Source organism: Natrix helvetica, assembly GCF_964273705.1.
Source record: "Natrix helvetica genome assembly, chromosome: 1".
NCBI lineage: Eukaryota > Metazoa > Chordata > Lepidosauria > Squamata > Natricidae > Natrix > Natrix helvetica.
In genome coordinates this window covers 5,307,902-5,328,381 of record NC_138548.1, presented here as the reverse complement: position 1 = coordinate 5,328,381, position 20,480 = coordinate 5,307,902, and the positions used below count along the sequence as shown (strand labels likewise).

Genomic DNA, 20,480 nt, shown 5'->3' with positions numbered 1-20,480 from the left:
ACCAACTCCATTGTCATAGTCTGTCCCCTGATCCAAGCAGTCCTTTGTGTCACCTGGTTGGCAACCTCTCCCCCATTTGTCAACATGGACTTCCACTCCTTGGTTGGAGAAGCCATCTTGGAATGTAATGAAGGTTCAGATTCAATGTTTTATGCTGTCCTTGCCTATCTAGCTTTTTTGGCCCTCATCAGTTTTACAGTTGCATTTCTAGCTAGGAAATTGCCTGACAGCTTTAATGAAGCCAAATTCATTACTTTTAGCATGCTAATCTTTTGCTGTGTTTGGATCACCTTCCTCCCTACCTACTTGAGTACCAAAGGGAAGTCCATGGTGGCCGTGGAGATCTTCTCCATTTTGGCCTCTGGAGCTGCTGTCTTGACTTGTATTTTTTTTCCAAAATGCTACATTATCCTACTGAGGCCCGATCTGAACTGTAGGGAAAATATGATAAGAAACAAAAATCTTTAATTAATGTATCCATGGGAAACATTCATATTTATCTTGGTGACATGTTTACTACCTGGTGACATTTTGAATACATGATAATAGAGGAGGAATATGCTCAATAAATAATGCTTATCAAATGTGATAACTGGTTACAGTAAGCCTCTTTGCTAAGTTCAGCAGATAATGGATGGATGGATGAATGCATGTTCCTATTGTGTTAATTACTAAATTGGAAATGGATCTTTTCCAATAGAATAGTGGAAGACATACCTCTGCAGATAAGGAGACAATGAGATGCATTCATATTTTATACATTTCAAAAATTAATAGAAAATGATATAAGGAAGGAGAGGAGACTGACTATGATAAATAAAATGGTCTTTGGTTTTTCTAGGATTGAGCCTGATACTGTTCCTTCACTTCCAAGAGTTTTCAGGCACTATCAAACAAAAAACTTTGAGCACATTAAACATGACTGCTTGTACACATGAATATCATTAGCATAGAGACGATATCTGTGTGGAAAACACATTCTTGAATGAGTAACAGCATGTTAGTAAGACACATACACAGAATCATAGGGCTGGAAGGGACCTTAGAGGTCTTCTAGCCCATCCAAGAGATATTTTACAATTCCAAACAAATGTCCCTCCCCATCTCTTCTTGAAAACCTCCAGTGATTGGACACCCCCAACTTCTGGACGAAAGCCATTTCAATGATTAGAATCATAGGTCTGGAAGGCACTTTGGAGGTCATCTACTCCAACTCCCTGCCCAAGGCAGGAATCCTTATACAATCCTGGATAAATTGTTGGCCAGCCTTTTCTTTTTTATAGTCACCAGCCATTGAGCACCCACACATCCAGGAGGCAAGCTGTTCCATTCATTAATCATTTCTATTGATCATATTATATTATGTTAATTTATTTGATTCTTTTTGATTAGTTTTATTGTTTTAAATGAGGTTTTATATTCAGTAAGCCACCTTGAGTCACCATGTGTGAATAGGTGGCAATATAAATTCAATAAATACATAAACAATATACTGTCAGGAAGTTCTTACTCATTTCCTGGTTGAATCTCCCTCTGATGTGATCCTACACATTACTTCTTGTCCTTCCCTCAGGTTCTATGGAGATTAAATTGATGTTTTCTTCCCTGTGACAGTCCTTCAAGTACCGGAGGACTGCTATCATATCACCACTAATCCTTCTCTTCATTATACTAGGCATATCCAATTCCTTCAATTGTTCATCATATGGTTTAGCCTTCAGACCCTTTATCTGAAAAAAAATTGAGAATGGAGATCAGGTAGGCACTATGAAAATAGAAAGATAGAAGGGATATGTACAAATTGGGCAACTTTGAAATGCTTGGTCCTCAATATTCTATGACAGCATCACTGATATGCTTGTTTATATTACAATAATCATTCTTTCTTGAAGAAAGTAACATAGCATGGGTCCAGATTATCTGAGGGACCATTTCACCCCACTGGGATTGGCCTGTCTCTCTTGTGCTGGTGAAGGAGGTATACTGTGGCTCCTGTCTGCTCAATTATTCCAACTGGCATAGTCCAGGAGAAGGGCCTTCTCTGCTGTGGCTCCCACCCTCTGGAACCTCTTGCCCCCCATGTGAGGTTGGCCCCAACCCTCTTCTCCTTTCATAAGGGCCTAAAGACCTGGCTCTGCCAGTTGGCCTATGGCCCCAGTGGGAGAACAGCACTGTGGAGGTGGTTGATTGCATAACATCAGACCCCTCCATTCCACCCCTCCATCTCCAGATGTCCTCGGGTTTTTTTAAATCTTTGGCTTTATATTTATTCAGATTTTAATGTATATGTTTTTTTTATATCTGTAAGCTGCCCAGAGTTAGCTTAGTCGAGGTGGCACAGTGGTTACATTGCAGTATTTCATGCTAATTTTGCTGACTGTCAGTTGTTTGATCCTGACTGGCTCAAGATTGCCTTAGCTCTCCATCCTTTTGGGGTTGATAAAATGAGGGCTTAGATTGCTGGGGGAAACATGCTGACTCTGTAAACTGCTTAGAGAAGCCTGTAAAGCACTGTAAAGTGGTATATAAGTCTAAGTGTTATTGCTGTTGCTATTGCAAATATATAGGATTGTTGTACTAAGATAATAGTGTGTGGCATTAAGCCTCTAAATCTCTATTTGTTTTAATTTATTGCACTTGACTGAGAAGTGATATTTGGCACATAACAGATGTACAATTTCCGTGGCCATCCTTTGGCCCATTTCCTAGAAGACTTTCAATCAGATTAGACCTCTTGGGCTTCATCAAAGTGGAAAAGGTCTATCTGTTCTGTGTGACACAGGAAAAGGATGTGTTGTAATTGAGGTGGACATGCAATAATTCAATTTCTGTAGGGTTAGGGTGCAGATGAGTTTTAAAACTCTGTAGGGAAAATAAATACCCAAAGGAAGGGGAGCACATAAACAGAATAGAAATATGGAATGTTGCATGTACAGTGTGTTTAAATGTCTCTCTGTGTTTCTGTACAATTCCAAACTCTGGCCCCTTATATAATTTGTTGTGTACATTATATGAAACAATCAAAAGGGAATTAGTTTTTGGTATACCCTGTATATGAAAAAATAAAATAATTTTGATTTTCTCTTCCTGTAATGGGCAATATTTTTTTGCTAACATCCAGTTAAGTGTCCAAATAGTTCTACTCCTTTCCTCCAAATTGATCTTTGTATCCCATCTTTATTCCTTCCTTCCTTCCTTCCTTCCTTCCTTCCTTCCTTCCTTCCTTCCTTCCTTTATTCATTCATTTCAGCTTCTTATTCAGAACATTCTTAGGGAACATGCTTATCAATGTGGATAATTAACCCAATTAGAAAAAAAAATTGAAGACTCTTTGGATTAAAATAAATAAAACAAGGAACTGTCTTCTTGGGAACTAATATCCACATATTTAAGAAAAAAGTTTACTTTTATTGTTATTACCGGGGCCATACTGGATACAGCAAGAAAGAATGAAGAATAGAAGAATGGGTGATTGTTACTGATTAAGAAATATTTTGTGATTAGTCACATCATGTCATCTTCAATTATTTAACGGACCACATTTTCTTGCACAAGAGGCAGGGAGATTTCTCAAGATGTCAGGCTCACTTAAACTCTCAAGGAGAGTTATCCAAAAACCAGTTAGAGCCAGAAATGTTTGTCTACTGCATTTTTCTTGTGAAGTGGGTTTTCTTCATTGTTGACTCTTGTGGGAAATATATCATCACTCATCATAAACCTCTTGACCTGGCAAAGAACATGTAGTTTTATAGAAATGAATCTATTTTACACTTATATACGCAGCAAATTAGATACCCAGGAAAACAGGAGCATCATGAGGTAAATCAGGGCACAGAGAAGAAAAAAGCGGGAAAATAGGGAAACTCCCCCTCCCCCTCCACATCAACCAATCACAGCACAGATTGCCTCACGTAGGAGCTGGCACTCTGGTGTCAATCATCCATCACTGTGTTCTGGCTCACTGCAGAACCCCTCACTGCTCCAGCTTCTAAATTTAAACATCTTCACAGTATACCCTTTAAATGAGAAAATAAAATACACATATTATTGACCTCTTGATTTTCTCCAGATGAAATGGGTAACATCTAATGATTTTATGGCTAACATTGAGTTCAGTTTCCCAAGTGGTTCTACCCTTTTCTTCCCCTCCAATTTGATCTTCTTATCCCGCCTTCAGTCTTTCATTCTTCCACTTCAGCTTCTGTGACATCTGCAATTCTTCTTTTCTCCTGGAGCAGCTTTATGTGAATATATTAAGATGGATGTTTGTGAAGGTTTAATTCCCTTTTAGAAGGAATTTCTGTCCAGCACTTTTGTAAAGTTGGGGGTGACTGTGCTGCAGGATTGTTTTTACCTTTCTCACATCAAGCCTGGTACCTGACATCCTTTAAAACTCCTCAGCAACTCCCCCCCCCCCCTTTGCATCTGACCCACCTACAGCAAACAACCAGAATTAGAAACTCTGGGAAAAATCATTTGGCTACAAAAATTGGTGACGTGAGATCATGTCACTTTCCCAACTTTCAAGGAGATTTTCAGAACAGACAAATGTGCTTTGTTCTAGGGCTCAAAAAAGGCCAATCATTCTTCCTTATTAATGACCTCAGGATAGGTTTCCAAGAGACGTGGATCTATTCATCTCCAGTTGGCCTGGTCAGTTTGCTGCGGAAAAAAGGCCCCGTCTATTCACTGGACCCTTGCATGATTACTGTGACTTTCAATGTCAGAGTGACGGTTTTCTGCCACTTTATACAGGAACTATAGAAAGACTGAAACATCTATCAGCCAGAAATCTTGCTCTTTTGTATGTGTACATTATCTTTTCATGTGTGCTGAGAATGTGAACAATGTAGCAGAGGAAAAAAAACATGCACTGAACATCATGAGAGAAAATGGTCACCTTTCCTGATGCAAATTAATTTACAAAGAAATCGGTTACAAAGAGAAGGACATAGAATCATGCACCAAGTGTTCTGAATGGGAAAAGTTTCGTGATTTACAGGGGAAAAGGAAAGAAAGAACCAAAGGCACAATGGCACTGAGAGCTTTTTGATGAGATACCAAAATTTTGTTACATTTTCATCAACAGAGAAACCCCTGAGCCAAAATCAGCATCTTCAGGAAGCTGAGCACTGGGGAAAAACTGCACTTCAAATATATGTCTTAGTTTATATCCTGCCTTTATTATTTTGATAAAGATATTCTGATGTATCAGATGAGCTGATAACCTCATAGGAGGTAGCTTTGATAATAGTCCTGGGATACCACATAAAGCTCTGAGACTGACATTTTTGGCATGTGGAGAAGCTGCAGATGAGTTTTACAACATTATCAGGGAAATAAATTCTCATAGAAAGGGGAATGTAGCAAGAGAATAGAAACTCTGTGTGTGTGTGTGTTTTTGTGTTTGTATGTAGCACAAAAGTCAGTCACCATAGGTAATTTATTATATAAACTCCATTACATAATTTATAAGGGGAGGGGCTTTTGGTATATGTCAGGGAATTGCACAGCCGGTGTCCCAATGGAGTCAGAAATGCTGACACAAACTTTTAGTTTATAGAAATGAATATATTTTATGTAAAAGTTCCCTTCACACATATGTGCTAGTCGTTTCTGACTCTAGGGGGCAGTGTTGGAGGAAAGAAACAAGGGTCAATGAAAGAAACCAATAAAGTTCAAAAGTAGAAGTTAAGGAGGATTACCATGTATATATGCACTCAAGAGAGTTTAAACTTATTAGAGGTAATCACCCAATATACATGCATGCATACTCACACACACACACACATTTAAAAAATGAATATATTTTTCAACTATATGTACAGAAAATTAGATATTTAGGCAAACGGGAACAACTGAAGTAAATCAGGGGCCACAGAAGAAAAAGGCGGGGGGAAAAGGAAACTCCCCCTCCGCACCCAGAGCAACCAATCACAGTGCAGATTGCCTCATGTGGGAGCCAGCCCTCTGGTGCCAATCAACCATCAGTGTGTGTTCTTGCTCACAGCAGAACCCCATTGCTCCATCTACTAAATTTAACAGATTAACTGAGTTGGAAGGGACCTTGTAGGTCATCCAGTCCAACCCCCCGCCCAAGCAGGAGACCCTACACCATTTCTGACAAATCATGTGACTGAGGGGCCGTGGCCATGCCCACTCAGTCACAGGACCCCCCACCAAACCACGCCCACTGAACCGTTAGGGGAAAGATGTGAATGTCACCTCTGGTTCTATTCTTTTCTTCAAATCCAACTTTCCTGCCCAAATTAAATCTTTTCTTACATTGTAGGTATGTGAGTTTGTGAGAAATACATTCTTCTTATTCCAATTCTCCTTTTGACTTGAATTTAGGTTAAGTTTGGCTAAAATATATGGTCTGAATGTAGGTCCATTAGTTTGGTCTCAGCATTATTTCTTTTCTAAAGGAAGTTTCCTGAGCTGACATCTTATTTTAAAGGGCCACCAGGTCTTTCACCAAGATCAAACAACAAGGATCAAAGAATGGTTTTAAACCTGGCTACACAAACCTTCCTCTTTCTTTAGCATCTTGCAACTATTCATATTCCATATTTTTTGGGCCTTTGCCATGTAAACTTAGAAATAGTCTTTTGCCATTGTTTCAATGAAATATCGGTCACCAGTATTGGTAGTTTCTGGAATAAAAACAACATCTTTGGTAAAACCTTCATTGTAATGACAGAAATTCTACTCAAAAATGATAATCACAATTTATTTCCCCTTAGTTAGTCTTTTTGCATTTCATTCCAAACAGACACAAAATTATCTTGGAACAGGTTAGATTTTGCATTTGCAAATGTCACCTCAAGTTATTTGACCTTTTATTTCACCTTAAAATGTGATGTCTTCATCAAAATTTGAAGAGCAATAAATATGATGACTTGAAGCTAAATCATATAAATAAGATTTGCAGCAACTAGGTATATCTAGTTTAATGAAAAGAAGGACTAGGGGAGACATGATAGCATTGTTCCAACATCTCAGGGGTTGCCACAAAGAAGAGGGAGTCAAGCTATTCTCCAAAGCACCTGAGGGCAGGACAAGAAGCAATGGGTGGAAACTAATCAAGGAGAGAAGCAACTTAGAACTGAGGAGAAATTTCCTGACAGTTAGAATAATTAATCAGTGGAACAGCTTGCCTCCAGAAGTTGTGAATGCTCCAACACTGGAAGTTTTTAAGAAGATGCTGGATAACCATTTGTCTGAAGTGGTGTAGGATTTCCTGCCTAGGCAGGGGGTTGGACTAGAAGACCTCCAAGGTCTCTTCCACCTCTGTTATTCTATTTTCTCTTCTCTTCTCTTCTCTTCTCTTTTCTCTTCTCTTCTCTTCTCTTCTCTTCTCTTCTCTCCTCTCCTCTCCTCTCCTCTCCTCTCCAGTCCAGTCTAAAATGGCAACCTACAATGCTGAATTGGGGACCCTACGTTGAAATGAGATCATTTTGTTTTCTTAATGTATCTCTTATTTCTCATTCTCGCTTACTTCATTGTTTTTCTTATGAATCCTCTGCTGAAATTTTGGTAAATGCCAAGGCATGACATTTAAATAAAAGAGGGGGAAAGTACAGCTAGACAAGATAGCAGACATTGCAGGCAAAAGTTTATCAATCCTAAAACAGTGCACTGCAAAGTGAAGATAAGCAAGAGAAGGGAGGATTCCTTGATGATATGGATGATTTCAAGAGTTACCTCCCATGGCTTCATAGAGAGCTGGTGTGGCTTCTTTCTGCCCCTCTTCAATGCCCGTTGTGATTCCAATGTATACGCAGCATGTAAGGCATGTGCCACACAATAGGCAGCATTGTAGATGCTGTAGCTGAAACCGGTCATCTTTCCATCAAAGAGGGAGGCTGGGAGGGTGCCATCCATAAAGGCAGATTTAACATGTGGATGTACACTGGGAGGCTGCTCTTCCAGGTTATGGTGTGCCTGTTCATGTGAAAACCAGTTGGCCAGCACACTGGAACCCAGAAGAGCAATGGACAATGGATCTGCATGCCATAGGTTCAGCATCATGGGTATAGTTTCCTGCCTAAACAGAGGGTTTCACTAGAAGACCTCCAAGGTCGCTTCCAACTCTCTTATTCTATTCTATTCTATTCTATTCTAAAAACACTTCAAATGGCCAATTTATAAGAAGCCCTAATTAGAGAGCTACAGAACCTCTATTCCCATGAGTATCTGGAGAAATTCAGTCTAAGAATAGGTGGATGAATATTTGTATCATGGTAGAGTATAAAGATTGAGAAAGGGTTATGAGGGAATTATGAGGTGTGCAAATGTGTGTAGAAACATTGTGGACAATCCGTTTTGAAGAATGAATTTTGATGAAGAATTGATTAAGGGGAGACTGAGAAAGTCATGGTTGGAAGGAGATGATGGTTGTCTTCTAAAGGAATCGGAAAGAAGCAAAGGCAATTATTTGGTGTTGCATGGGTTTGGTAGAAGCAATGGTGGTCTGTGAAAAAGAAAGTCCTCAGTATCATCTTGCTTAACGGACTGAGCCTTTACAAATACCTTACATGCTATGGCCAATATATGTGCCTAAGCAGGAGCTGAGAGTCCAGGAACACTCCCAGAATACTCAGCAGTCCTAATCATGGCACTGCAACATCATCGACACTTAGAACAATTAATCAGTGGAACCTCTTGGCTCCAGAAGTTGTGGATGCTCCAATACTGGAGATTTTTAAGAAGATATTGGATAGCCACTAGAATGGTATAGGTTTCCTGCTTGAGCATCGGATTGGACTAGAAGACCTCCAAGATCCCTTCCAACTCTGTTATTCTATTACCCACCACCAAATATGAAAAGTCCCAATATTGGAAGGACCAGGCCTCCACAGTTTCTTCATTTTGGTTTCTTCTAGGCTTAAATATGAGAGTTTCTGCACACCCAGCAGCCTTCAGGCACTAGGACAAAACTTTGACAGCCCTGCTTGATCAGCAAAATAGAGCAGAACACATTTTCTGAGTCCAACTAGTTTAAATTTCTGTCGCAACTTGAGAGATCTTCCAACCTGTTTTTAAGCTCTATGGGAGAAGATAGTTTCTAATTTCACCTCCTGCCAAGTATAAGCAAACCAGTTATTTGGTATAAATTTTGGAATGATTACTCAAACTTACTAGAATGCAACAGATTGTCCTGTGCCAGTAGGCCCCATTAGCTATCAATACCATCCAAACAAACTTTGGTTCAGGTCAAACTCCATCTTGTTTCCAGGGGTTCCGTTTCATGTAGGTCAAATGCCCAATTTCACCTCGACTCTCAAATCTATCTGCACTAGGGATTGACAACAAGAGACATAAATATGTTTTCCCATTCTGGTGTGTAGTTAAAATCTGTTGCAGTGTGGGTAGGATAATTCCTTTTCTTTGCAATTATCATAAGAACGGTTGCTAATGTATCCCTCTGGATTTCTGTCCCCCAAATTATTCCAAGATAAAACCTGCTTTGAAGATATGTTCCAAGGCCTTCCACTGGGGGCAGAATCTGTCATCTTGTCTTGAAAAGAGCTCATTCTTGGGTTGGTTGAGACTCAGCTGTCCTCACTTTTCTCTTTGCTTACGCCTGCAATTCAGCCTCTGAACAAATCTTGACTTCTAATTTAAGAGGGACAAGAATGACTGGGCTGCCTCTCCTGCTGCTGCTCTTCTGCCTCTTTCTTCCAACCACTGCTAAGAGGAGGCAAACCGTATGTGTGTTAAGGAATTTCTTCAAGCCTCAAGGAAAACAGCACTATTACAGGCCTGGTGATCTCATTATTGGTGGGAATTTACCCTTGAGAACCTCTTCCTCCAATAACCCTGATTTTCAGAAAGAACCATTCAAACTTCGTTATCCTAGTTTGTAAGTTTTACCTGGCAGGGAAAGATGCATGAATTATTTCCTGTATTCTGGATTCAGGGATTCCTTTCAGAAATCCTTGGTCTACTTTTGTAATGTCCTAGGGTATCTCCTGTCTTTGATCATAAAACAGGCTAGAATTCTCAATCATTCTAGAACTCGATATCAGGAAGATGATAGACCACATAAAAAATCAAGGAAGGAAAAATACATTTGAAAATGTCCTGGCCTAAAACAAAGTTGACATAATGTTAACTTGGACAGAAAAGCATAGTAGAAAACTCAAAGAAAAGCTTTTTTTTTTGTATGGTATTGTAATAAGACCAAGTTTGCATTGTGGTGACCAGTTCTGATCATCACAATAAAAAAAAAGATCGTGAGATTCTGGAAAGCAGGCAGAGAAGAGCCACAAAGATGATTAGGGGCCTGGATGCTGAAATGTATGAAGAACGGTTACAGGAATTGGGTTATGTCTAGTCTAATGAAAAGAAGGACTGGGGGGACATGATAACACTGTTCTAATATTTGAGGGGCTCCTACAAAGACGAGGGCAGAAAACTATTTTCCAAAGTAGCAAGATGAGAAACAATGGTTGGAAACTAACAAGGAGAGAATCAACTTGGAACAAAGAAGAAATTTGCTAATGGTGAGAGCAATTAACCAATGGAACAGCTTGCCTTTCTCCTTTGTCACTAAGCCATAAAATTTTAATCCAAGAGCAGCTATTAAAAAAAAACCTCAATAAAATCTGGGATTTGTTATTCCAAACAGCATCAAATATGGCTAGGCAAATTTAAACCACATACACGTTTTCCCTGTAATGTTCCCAATGTCTTCTTTACTATAGACTCATACTCAAGAATTACGAGCAGTTCCTGGCCTTGGTGTTTGCAGTCACAGAGATCAACAAAGATTTGGTTCTCCTCCCCAACATCACACTTGGCTTCCACATTTGTGACAATCATCAGCATAAGAGGAAGATTTCTTTAGTCAGCCTCTCCTTTCTCTCCACATGGGGCCAAATGGTTCCAGGGTACAAATGTGACAGGCAGGACCCTCTGCTCTCTGTCATTGGAGGTGACAACCCCAAATCCTCAAGGCAGATGGCTTCCCTCTTCAGCATCTACAAGATCCCACAGGTAAGGGGGCTTCACAGGATGCAGGATGGAGTAGAGAAACAACAGAAACATGCACAGAAGTCAAGGATGACGATGTTGTTGAAGGGGATATTTTATAGTTTAATTCATTTTTATAGTTTATGTTTCAAGATATATAACCCCAACAGAGAAATAATGAAATAATACTGAAATATTGTACTTGCCAAGGAGAATTAATTCCTGACTTTCATAAAAGCGTAGCCACAATTTCACTGCAATTTATTACCTGTATCAGGTTGACAACTTCTTCCTTTGGCTTCAGACATGTCACAACCACATAAAGTATATTGCTAGTAGCCCTTCCAAGGAAGGGGAAAGGCTTAAGCTTATAAATTGAAGTCAGCCTGAATGGTGGGTTAAAAAAAAACCATGCAACAATGACCCCTAAAATTATCACAAAACTTTACTTGGTCTTTGAAAGAGGAATCTCTCTTTCTCCAGCTTGGTGTTGGCTTTGAGTTCTCTCAGGGAGAGAGAAGAGTTCATCCTTCCTTCTTCCGGATTAATCCCAGTGACTTTCCAGAGTGTGTGGGTTTAGTCCAGCTTCTCCTGCATTTCCAGTGGAACTGGGTTGGGCTTGTGACCTCTGAAGATGACAGTGGAGGACAGTTCATCTCATCTCTGGTGCCAATGCTCAAGGAGAAGGAGATCTGCCTGGCCTTCACTGAAAGGTTGAAATCTGATAACATTATTGCTTTAATAAAAGAATTGCTTTTCAAAATTGTACTGAAAGCTGAAGTGATTATTTTGTTTGGAGACTCCACTGATATTACAAGTTTTTTGACAGTTCTGAATCTTAGTGTAAAATATGAAAAGATAGCACTTCAAAATGTTTGGATCCTAACTTCTCACTGGAAATTTACTCTGGTTGGGGATCCTTCTGAAGGTTTAAAGAATTTGCATGGAGCTTTGCAGTTTAAGGACCAGACTGGCGATGTCTCAGAATTCAGCCACTTCCTCCTGTCTTTATACCAGTTGATCAAAGAAGGGGCCAGCTTTCTCCTGGATTGGTGGGAAACACTCTTTGACTGCAGTATCCCCAAACCAGGCAAGGTCCCTCCAAAAGGGGAACAACAATGTACAGGAAAGGAGAATTTACAGGATCTTCCAGATTTTGTTTTTCAAATGAGCATGACAGGTGAAAGTTACAGCATCTACAATGCCATTTATGCTGTGGCACATTCATTACATGCAATTTATGGATCAGGAGGACGACCAGCCATGCTGAGGCTTGGAAAGAGGATCTCAAATGTCCAGCCATGGCAGGTAATCTCTGCGATATTTTATCCAGTTCACAGATCAAAAGAGAGGAAGCTTCTCATGTATATTTCTTGAATTACTGATCAACTATCTCTATACTGTCTCTATATCATTGCATCGCAGAACAAATTTAAACATCTTTTTTTTTTTTTTAAATGTATGAATTAATTATAATGTTTTGTTGAAAGAGGAAGCAAAATAGAAGTAACCTAAACCAATTATAGATATCAACAGTATTGGAAATATCTTCATATATGGTTCTGAAAGTTCCCTGAGATTCATGGGGTGATCAGGGAGGAAATGTCAGCCTGGAACAAGAGGATAATCTGGGTGTATTTGTGTCAGATGCTTCCAGAACAGTTGAGGTCTTAATGGGCGTATTTGCAGAACCTCCTTATTTTCCCTCAGCATTTAATCTGAATCCAACCTGCAAAAAGATACTCAGCTCCGTTAATTTTCACCTTCTTTTATGTTTCTGTGAGTCAGGATCCTATATGACCTCACAAGATTGGTCTTCTAGTCCAATCCCCAGCTCAAGCAGAGGACCCCATTCCATTTCAGACAAATGGCTGCCCAACCTTTTCTTTAAAACCTTCAGAGAAACCCACAACTTCTGGAAGCACGTCATTCCAGTAATTAATACAGGATACAGAACAATGGATGGAAACTAATCAAGGAGAGAAGCAAGCTGGAATTAAGGAGAAGCTTCCTAACAGTAAGGAAAATTAACCTGTGGAGCAGATGGTCTTCAGAAGTTGTGGGTGCTTCATTCCTGGAGGTTTTGAAGAAGAGACTGGACAGCCACTTGTCTGAAATGGTATAGGATCTCCTCCTTCAGCAGGAGCTGGACTAGAAGAACTCCAAGGTCCTTTCCAGCTCTATTCTGATTCTAACTTTTGTTCTATATTGTTTCTCTCCTTGGTTAGTTTCCATCCATTGCTTCTTGTCCTGTGTTCTTGGTGACATCAGCCTTCATCAACCTTAACCAACAGAACAGTCTCAAAGTGGACCTAATAGGTTCCTGGTTTGAAATTCCTCAAAATGTCCTGCATTGTTTTGGCTAAACACTGGACCTCTCTGGGCAGTGAAGAGAGAATTCAGGCCTGGCAGTTCCTTGCAGGTGTCCCCACTTGGTCACACCTGGTTTCTGCATTATTTTCTCTTGGATACTAGAGAAAGTCAGCAGAATTATGCACTCTTCTGATATAAATTATTTAACCATTCAACAAAATGCAAAGTGGCTTATGCAGAAGCCACTACATGTACATTTAAAAATATACTGTACAGCCAAATATCACATGAGGAAAACCACACAATTAAAATTTGGAATGTGGGCTTAACTTTTTTGTATGTAACTAATTCTAACTTTGGCTAAAACTTGTGGAAGCCAAAATATAAATGCCCAATTATAAAAAGAATCTTGTATTGTTATATCAAAGGAGCCAAATATTTGGTGTTACTCCTGATTGCTCATATCTCAACCAAGGGACCAACTCTTATTTTTTAGATATATATCTGTTTCCTATGATGATGGCCACCACAAAATCATAGAAGCCATGATGTCTCATTTCTGCCTTTCAGCTAATTGCTCCAATTTCCGAAGATCTCTTTTCTTTCAGATACTTGACAATTTGAGGAATGTCCACTTCAACAACAGTGCTGGAGATGAAGTCTCATTTTCACAAAATGGACTGAGAACTGCTCGTTATGATATCGTCAACTGGGTTTTCCACCCCAATAAAATTTTAGTACCTGTGAAAGTTGGGCACAAGGATCCCAGGGCTGCCCCAGGCCAGGACTTCTCCATTAACCCTGATGCGATCATCTGGGCCTCAAAGGTGAGATGGAAGAAAATGTGGTAAATTCAGGAAGAGAATCACTTTTTCCTGGAGATGCTGAACATCCTTCTAAAGTGAAAACAGGTATATTGAATCCAAAAAGACTTTTGGCTTTGGTGAATTATCTGCATTTGAGGTTAATACATTTTAGGTCTAATTTGTAAAAGGTCAAATAATGGGTGGGAATCAGAAGAACTGATTGAAACCTGCTAGAAGATGCCCTTTGCCAGGTGAGATTTCAAGTTATTACAGCACTAAATGATTGATACTTATGTCTGGTTCTCAATATAATGGCCATTGGAGAACCCCTGCAATCATATGATGAAATAACACTATCTCCAGTCTTTCTCCTTTTTTTTTCTTTTAGAAGGTGCCCTTGGCCAGGTGTGGCAGGAAGAGGTGCCAGGCAGGAGAGAGGAGAAGAGTTCCAGAGGGCAAGCCAGTTTGCTGCTACCAATGTGCCCCTTGTCCAGAAGGAACCATCTCAAATCAGACAGGTAGAGCACTTTTCAAATGCAGATCTTCCAGGATCTACGAAGTCACTGAATAGATAACGGCCATTGGCCATTAATTTTGTCATTTTTGTTGGCAATAAACTACATTAGGGTATTCATACTTTTCAGTCAGTTTATGGATCTGAGCTGTCCTGCCCTGTCAGGCTATTTTTCTGCTCCTTAATAACGTGATGCAGGATAGTTTTGGAGTACAGTGTTTGGGTCCCCTTCCAGCCTTATCTACTGTCACATCCCATCAGAAAACCCTTCTGCCAGTTCTCTGAAAGAGTAGCTTATGCAAGTCAAGCTTTAAGGTGTCCTTCTTTTGTCAGCATTTTCCATCTCCAACAGAATTGATCCACCCATTAGAGAATGAGGAGATCCCTCCATCTATGACTGATAGCTGCCAACAGTCACCTTATAAGAGAGCGGAGGAATAAAATATATAATAATAAATATTAACCCTTAATAAATAATAATCCTTCCCTGAAAAAAAAAAGGCTGAATGAACAGATTTGAAGCAGAAAGCAGAGAAGCTGAGCCTGTCAATCATGAGGAAATCAGGAAATTCAGGAAGTTAAATACAAATTCAATGGAACTCAAGATGGTCTGGACTTAGATCACTTGTGGGTGTGAAGGGACTCATGACTGATGACGTATTTAACCTCAGGCTGGCCATCTTCAAAGTTTCAGGGGTAACCTACAAACAATGTGCACACAAAATACTGGATTTCTGGCAGATAGATCCACCTATTTTACTGGGGTTCCAGTTTATAGTGGAAAAGAAAAGTGTATAATCTCTCACACACAGAAAGCCACATCAATAAGAAGTTAGCAGTGACTGGAGATGGCCTTTTCTTTCTCACAAACACTGACCATGCCAGCTGGAACTGAACAGATCCTACTCTAAGGCTTCCCTTTCCCCAGGATCATCCTGAATGAAGGTTGATTTCCCCTTTTTGATGCACCATAAACTGAACTGTATCACTACCGGCATCATTTGTGGTTTGGCCAGAGCAGAAAGGGGATAGTCATGTCAATCCTTGAGGAGGGATAATGATCATGATGAAATCCTTACACCCAACTTCTTAATTTCAGATGCAGCCCACTGTGATCCCTGCCCAGAAGACCAATATCCCAACAAGGACCAGGACCACTGCATTGCCAAGAAGCTCCACTTCCTCAGCTATCAAGAGACGCTGGGATATACTTTGGCTTCTCTGGCTCTTTTCCTTTCTCTGATCACATCTGCAGTACTGGTGATTTTCCGTAAACATCATGAAACACCAATAGTCAAGGCCAACAATCGAGAACTCACCTACATCCTCCTGATTTCTCTCCTGTTCTGCTTCCTCTGTTCCTTCTTCTTCATTGGGCAACCTGGGAAGCTCACCTGTCTCTTCCGACAAACTGCCTTTGCCATCCTCTTTTCCCTTGCGGTTTCCTCTGTCTTGGCAAAAACTCTCATGGTGGTTCTGGCCTTCATGGCCACTAAACCTGGGAACAAGACAAGGAAACTCTTAGGAAAACCACTGGCTAACTCCATTGTCTTTGCCTGTCCCCTGGTCCAAGCAGTTATTTGTGCCACCTGGCTGATAACCTCACCTCCATTTCCCAACTTGGATTTCCATTCCTTGATAGGAGAAACAATCTTGGAATGTGATGAAGGCTCAGATTCAATGTTTTACATTGGCCTTGCCTACCTGGGTTTCCTGGCCCTCATCAGTTTCATGGTAGCCTTCCTGGCTAGGAAATTGCCTGATAGTTTTAACGAAGCTAAGTTCATTACTTTTAGTATGTTGGTCTTTTGCAGTGTTTGGATCACCTTTCTCCCTACCTACCTGAGCACCAAAGGGAAGTCCATGGTGGCTGTCGAGATCTTCTCCATCTTGGCCTCTGGGGCTGGTCTCTTGGCTTGCATCTTTTTCCCCAAATGCTACATTATTCTACTGAGGCCAAATCTGAATTGTCGAGAGAATATAATGAGGCACAAGAATCTCTGAAATTTTTATTTTGGTTCTGGGCCTTTTTGTATTTGATCTGATTTTAAAATATCATGAAACAAGAGGAGCATTTTCATTTAGCAATTGAAAATCGGGTGATGTGATTAATCATAACAGAAGTTAATCAGGAACAATCACACATATTTTTGTTTTTCATTAATTCCATTTTCCCCCATTGAGGTTCTAGTCATGAGCTTGGAAAATACATATAGATATTAAAGATATGTATATTCATTTCCACCAGAACAGTTGGCTACTTTATTTGTTTTCATCAAAGGAATTTATTTGTTTTCATCAAACTTTATTTGTTTTCATCAAAGGAATCAAAGTTAGAACAATTAATCAGTGGAACAGCTTGCCTCCAGAAGTTGTTAACGCCCCAACACTGGAAGTCTTTAAGAAGATGTTGGATAGCCATTTGTCTGGAACGGTATAGAGTTTCCTGCCTAGGCAGGGGGTTGGACTAGAAGACCTCCAAGGTCCCTTCCAACTCTACTATTGTATTGTATTGTATTAATTTTTGGCATGTTGAATTTCTTTCACTATCAGTGTTTTTAAGCATGTTCAGTGTTTAGATGCCTGAAGCTTTGCTGATTTTCTACTAACTTTTGTATTCAATCAACTTTTAAACTTTTATTAAAGGTAGAGTTTAAATGAACTACATTATTTTAGTTTCAATTAGTTGAGAGACATACTTTATTATTAAATAAGATCATGTAAAGTAGAAATTGATTCTTTCCTATCCTATCTTGCCATCATAATTTCTATTAAACACCAGGAAACACCAAATGTCAAGCCACTCAACTTTGGAAAAGGTTTGCTTTTGAAATAAACCCCACTGCCTCTTCTACAAAGAAACTGTTAAAATAAGAGCACATGACTATGCCCCCCTCCCTCAGATTTTATTCAAGACATCTGATTATCAGATCAGGGGTGTGATGCTAGTTTGCTTCCTCATGGTGCAACCTGTAGGGTGTCAGGGTTCCAAGTAAGAGACCCCCCAACGAAAACTCTGAGGCTTCAGTTTCCTCAGAGTTCCATTTTATTAGAAATGCCATATTGGCACATCTGGGAAAATCTGAATCGGAAAGTTTCCAGGATTTCCCCACCCAAATGAATGTTCAGAAGGTTCAGATTATCCTTGACTTACAACAATTCGTTTAGTGATGGCTCAAAGTTACAACAGCACCAGAAAAAAGTGACTTAGGACTGTTTTTCACACTTACAACGCTTGCAGAATCCCCATGGTCATGTGACCAAAATTTGGATGCTTGGCAACTGACTCCTACTTATGACCGTTGCAGTGTCCCAAGGTCAGGTGCAATGTTCCCTCTAATTTTTTTTCAGTGTTAGCAGAAAAGTATAGTGTTTGAGCGGCACATTTTCATGCCTGAGCACCTGAAATTTTTTCACAGATGTCACCTAAGACAACAACGAAATCAATATTATTTGAAACTCAAAGTTATGTTTTTTCAAGGTACCCACTTAATTAAAAGTGTTATATAATATCAGTGTCACTTAACAACGCTCCTGCTTAGCAACCAAAATTTTGGCTCAGGAACTCTGGCATTTGAAGCACGCAAGTATTAAAGCTGTCAAGTTACAAGATCCTTGCACCCCTAACCCTTTAGAAAAAAAACTCCAGGGGTCTTCAAGCCTGACAGCTTTAAGACTTGTGGACTTCCTCCTCCAGTCATGTTGCGGTGACATCATCTGCATGGATCTGCTCCATCTTTAGTTTTTTCACTGGGAGCAGGGCTGCCGCTGAAGATGCCGATGAGCCCCCACCGCCACCAGAATAATTGCTGCCGCCTCCTCTTCCTCCTCCTCCAACAGCACCACCACATTTGCTGCCCGGTGCTGTGGCTGAGGTGAAGCCGCCGAAGCTCCCGCTGGTGCCCCTGCCCGTGGCAGTGGCGGCGGTGCCTCCCCTTCCGCTAAGAGCACCTTAGCTAGGCACCGCGTTACCCCTGTCCCTGCCACCTCCTCCGCCATGTTTTTGAGAAGCCATGAGGCCTTTATTTTCCTGCTCCCGCCCCCTCCGCTACCTTCCTACTGGCTCCCACGGCCCCATGGCTCCTCAAAAGCACAGAGGAGGAGGAGAGGACAGGGGTAAACCGGGGCCCAGCTCAGGTGCTCTGAGTGGAGGGGGAGGTGCCACTGCCACGGGCGGGGGCACTGGTGGGAGCTTTGGTGGCTTCATCTCAGCCACAGTGTGGGGAGGCAAATCCGGCAGTGCTGTTAGAGGAGGAGGAGGGGGAGGCGGCAGCAGTTATTCCGGTGGCGGCGGGGGCTTTGGGGCTTCACAACTACTGTCAGTCACCCCGTGCTCATCAAAACAAGTCCGGGAAGGTCCTTTGCGGGCGGCCAGTTCAAGCCGCCTGCAAAGGACTTCCCCGCGCTTGCTTTGCTGAACACAGGGCAACTGACGATAGTTTGAGTGGGCGCGGTCGCGCAAACGACCGTCTTTCGCCCCATGCTCATAAAACAAGTTTGGGAAGGTCCTTTGCAGTGGCCAGTTCTAGCTGCCTGCAAAGGACCTCCCTAGCTTCCGCAGCCCGTGGCAATAGAAATCACCGTGCGGCAGTTGAAAACTCTGCATGGTGTTTTCTTGCCATGTGCGCGGCTGCGCAGCCGTGCACCTTAGAGGGAATATTGGTCATGTGATCCCTTTTTGCGACCTTCTGAAAAGCAAAGTCAATGGGGAAGACACATTCCCCATTAACTGTATTACTAACTTTCACAACTGCAGTGATTCCCTTAACAACTGTGGCAAGAAAGGTCATAAAATGGGCCAAAACTCACTTAATAACTGTCTGATTTAGCAAAAGAAATTTTGGACTCAATTCTGGACGTAAGTCGAGGACTATCTGTCCTGGAAAGGGAGTCACTACAGGAGATCAGAGCTCCCTCAGATTCCAATACATTTGTGTTTAACAGGAGATTATTGGCAACTTAATTAGATATTAAGTTGAGCCGCGGTGGTGCAGTGGTTAGAGTGCAGTACCGCAGGCTACTTCTACTGGTTACCTGCAATTTGACAGTTCAAATCTCACCAGGCTTAAGGTTGACTCAGCCTTTCCTCCTTCCGAGGTGGGTAAAATGAGGACCCAGATTGTTGGGGGCAATAGTCTGACTCTGTAAACTGTTTAGAGAGGGATGTAAAGTGGTATATAGGTCTAAGGGCTATTACTATTGGGTAATGAAACATCTAGAAGAAAACAAGCAAGCTCAGAGAGAACCAAGGACCCCTCACAGTCATTTTAGAAGATTATCATGGTATTCTTCCCCCATCAGGTGACAGCGAAGGTTTTATTGGGTTCTAGCCAATTGATAGGCAACACTCCTTTAAATTAGCCTTACAACTTGAATGTAACCTCATCCACCTTTGGTCCCCTCCTGTCGTTCAGCTCTTACCTGTGGCTCCTAGTAGCTGTAGCATGCACAGAGGCCCCACCCCAGGCAACAGCTTTGACAGGCTGACCAAACTAGGTGGAGAGTAGCTGTTGGGCCATTGACCTTCGGTGGGATATGGACTTCTCTATCCCAAGCATGTGAAGGCAGATTCTGGTGGATTGAGTGGATGAAACCTACTAGAATAGGGCAATGGTCATGAAGGCGGTCTCTGCAAGCAATGTGGCATGCTAAGAGCATGGCAGGACACAAAAAGCACCCTAGTCAACCAACTGTGCCCAGCCCACCTCCAACTGTCTCGACTCTCGTCCTGCTATTGGAGCAAGATGGAATCTGGGAAGGGAGAATGAAGCTGACTCTGCACACCTCTCCCTAAATTTAATCCAATCCACACGCAAGTCTCGACATCCCAGATGTCAAAGTCCTATCCGAATGTGAAGGACGAACAT

At 41.1% G+C, this 20,480-nt stretch overlaps 1 protein-coding gene across 2 annotated transcripts in view; it reads left to right on the top strand.

Annotated features, from left to right (window-relative positions):
• The window catches only part of LOC309386230 (vomeronasal type-2 receptor 26-like), a 267,735-nt gene that overhangs the window by 154,680 nt on the left and 92,575 nt on the right, over positions 1–20,480 (top strand). The window contains exons 1-3 of one of the 2 annotated variants that reach the window (XM_081941369.1): positions 9,601–9,868; positions 10,713–11,004; positions 13,902–14,120. In XM_081941369.1, the coding sequence (XP_081797495.1) occupies positions 9,642–9,868; positions 10,713–11,004; positions 13,902–14,120 (738 nt within the window). In that variant the 5' untranslated portion in view covers positions 9,601–9,641. Of the gene's footprint in view, positions 1–9,600; positions 9,869–10,712; positions 11,005–11,997; positions 12,289–13,901; positions 14,121–20,480 lie in introns of those variants that run through there. The other variant, XM_081941370.1, reaches the window with a different exon arrangement.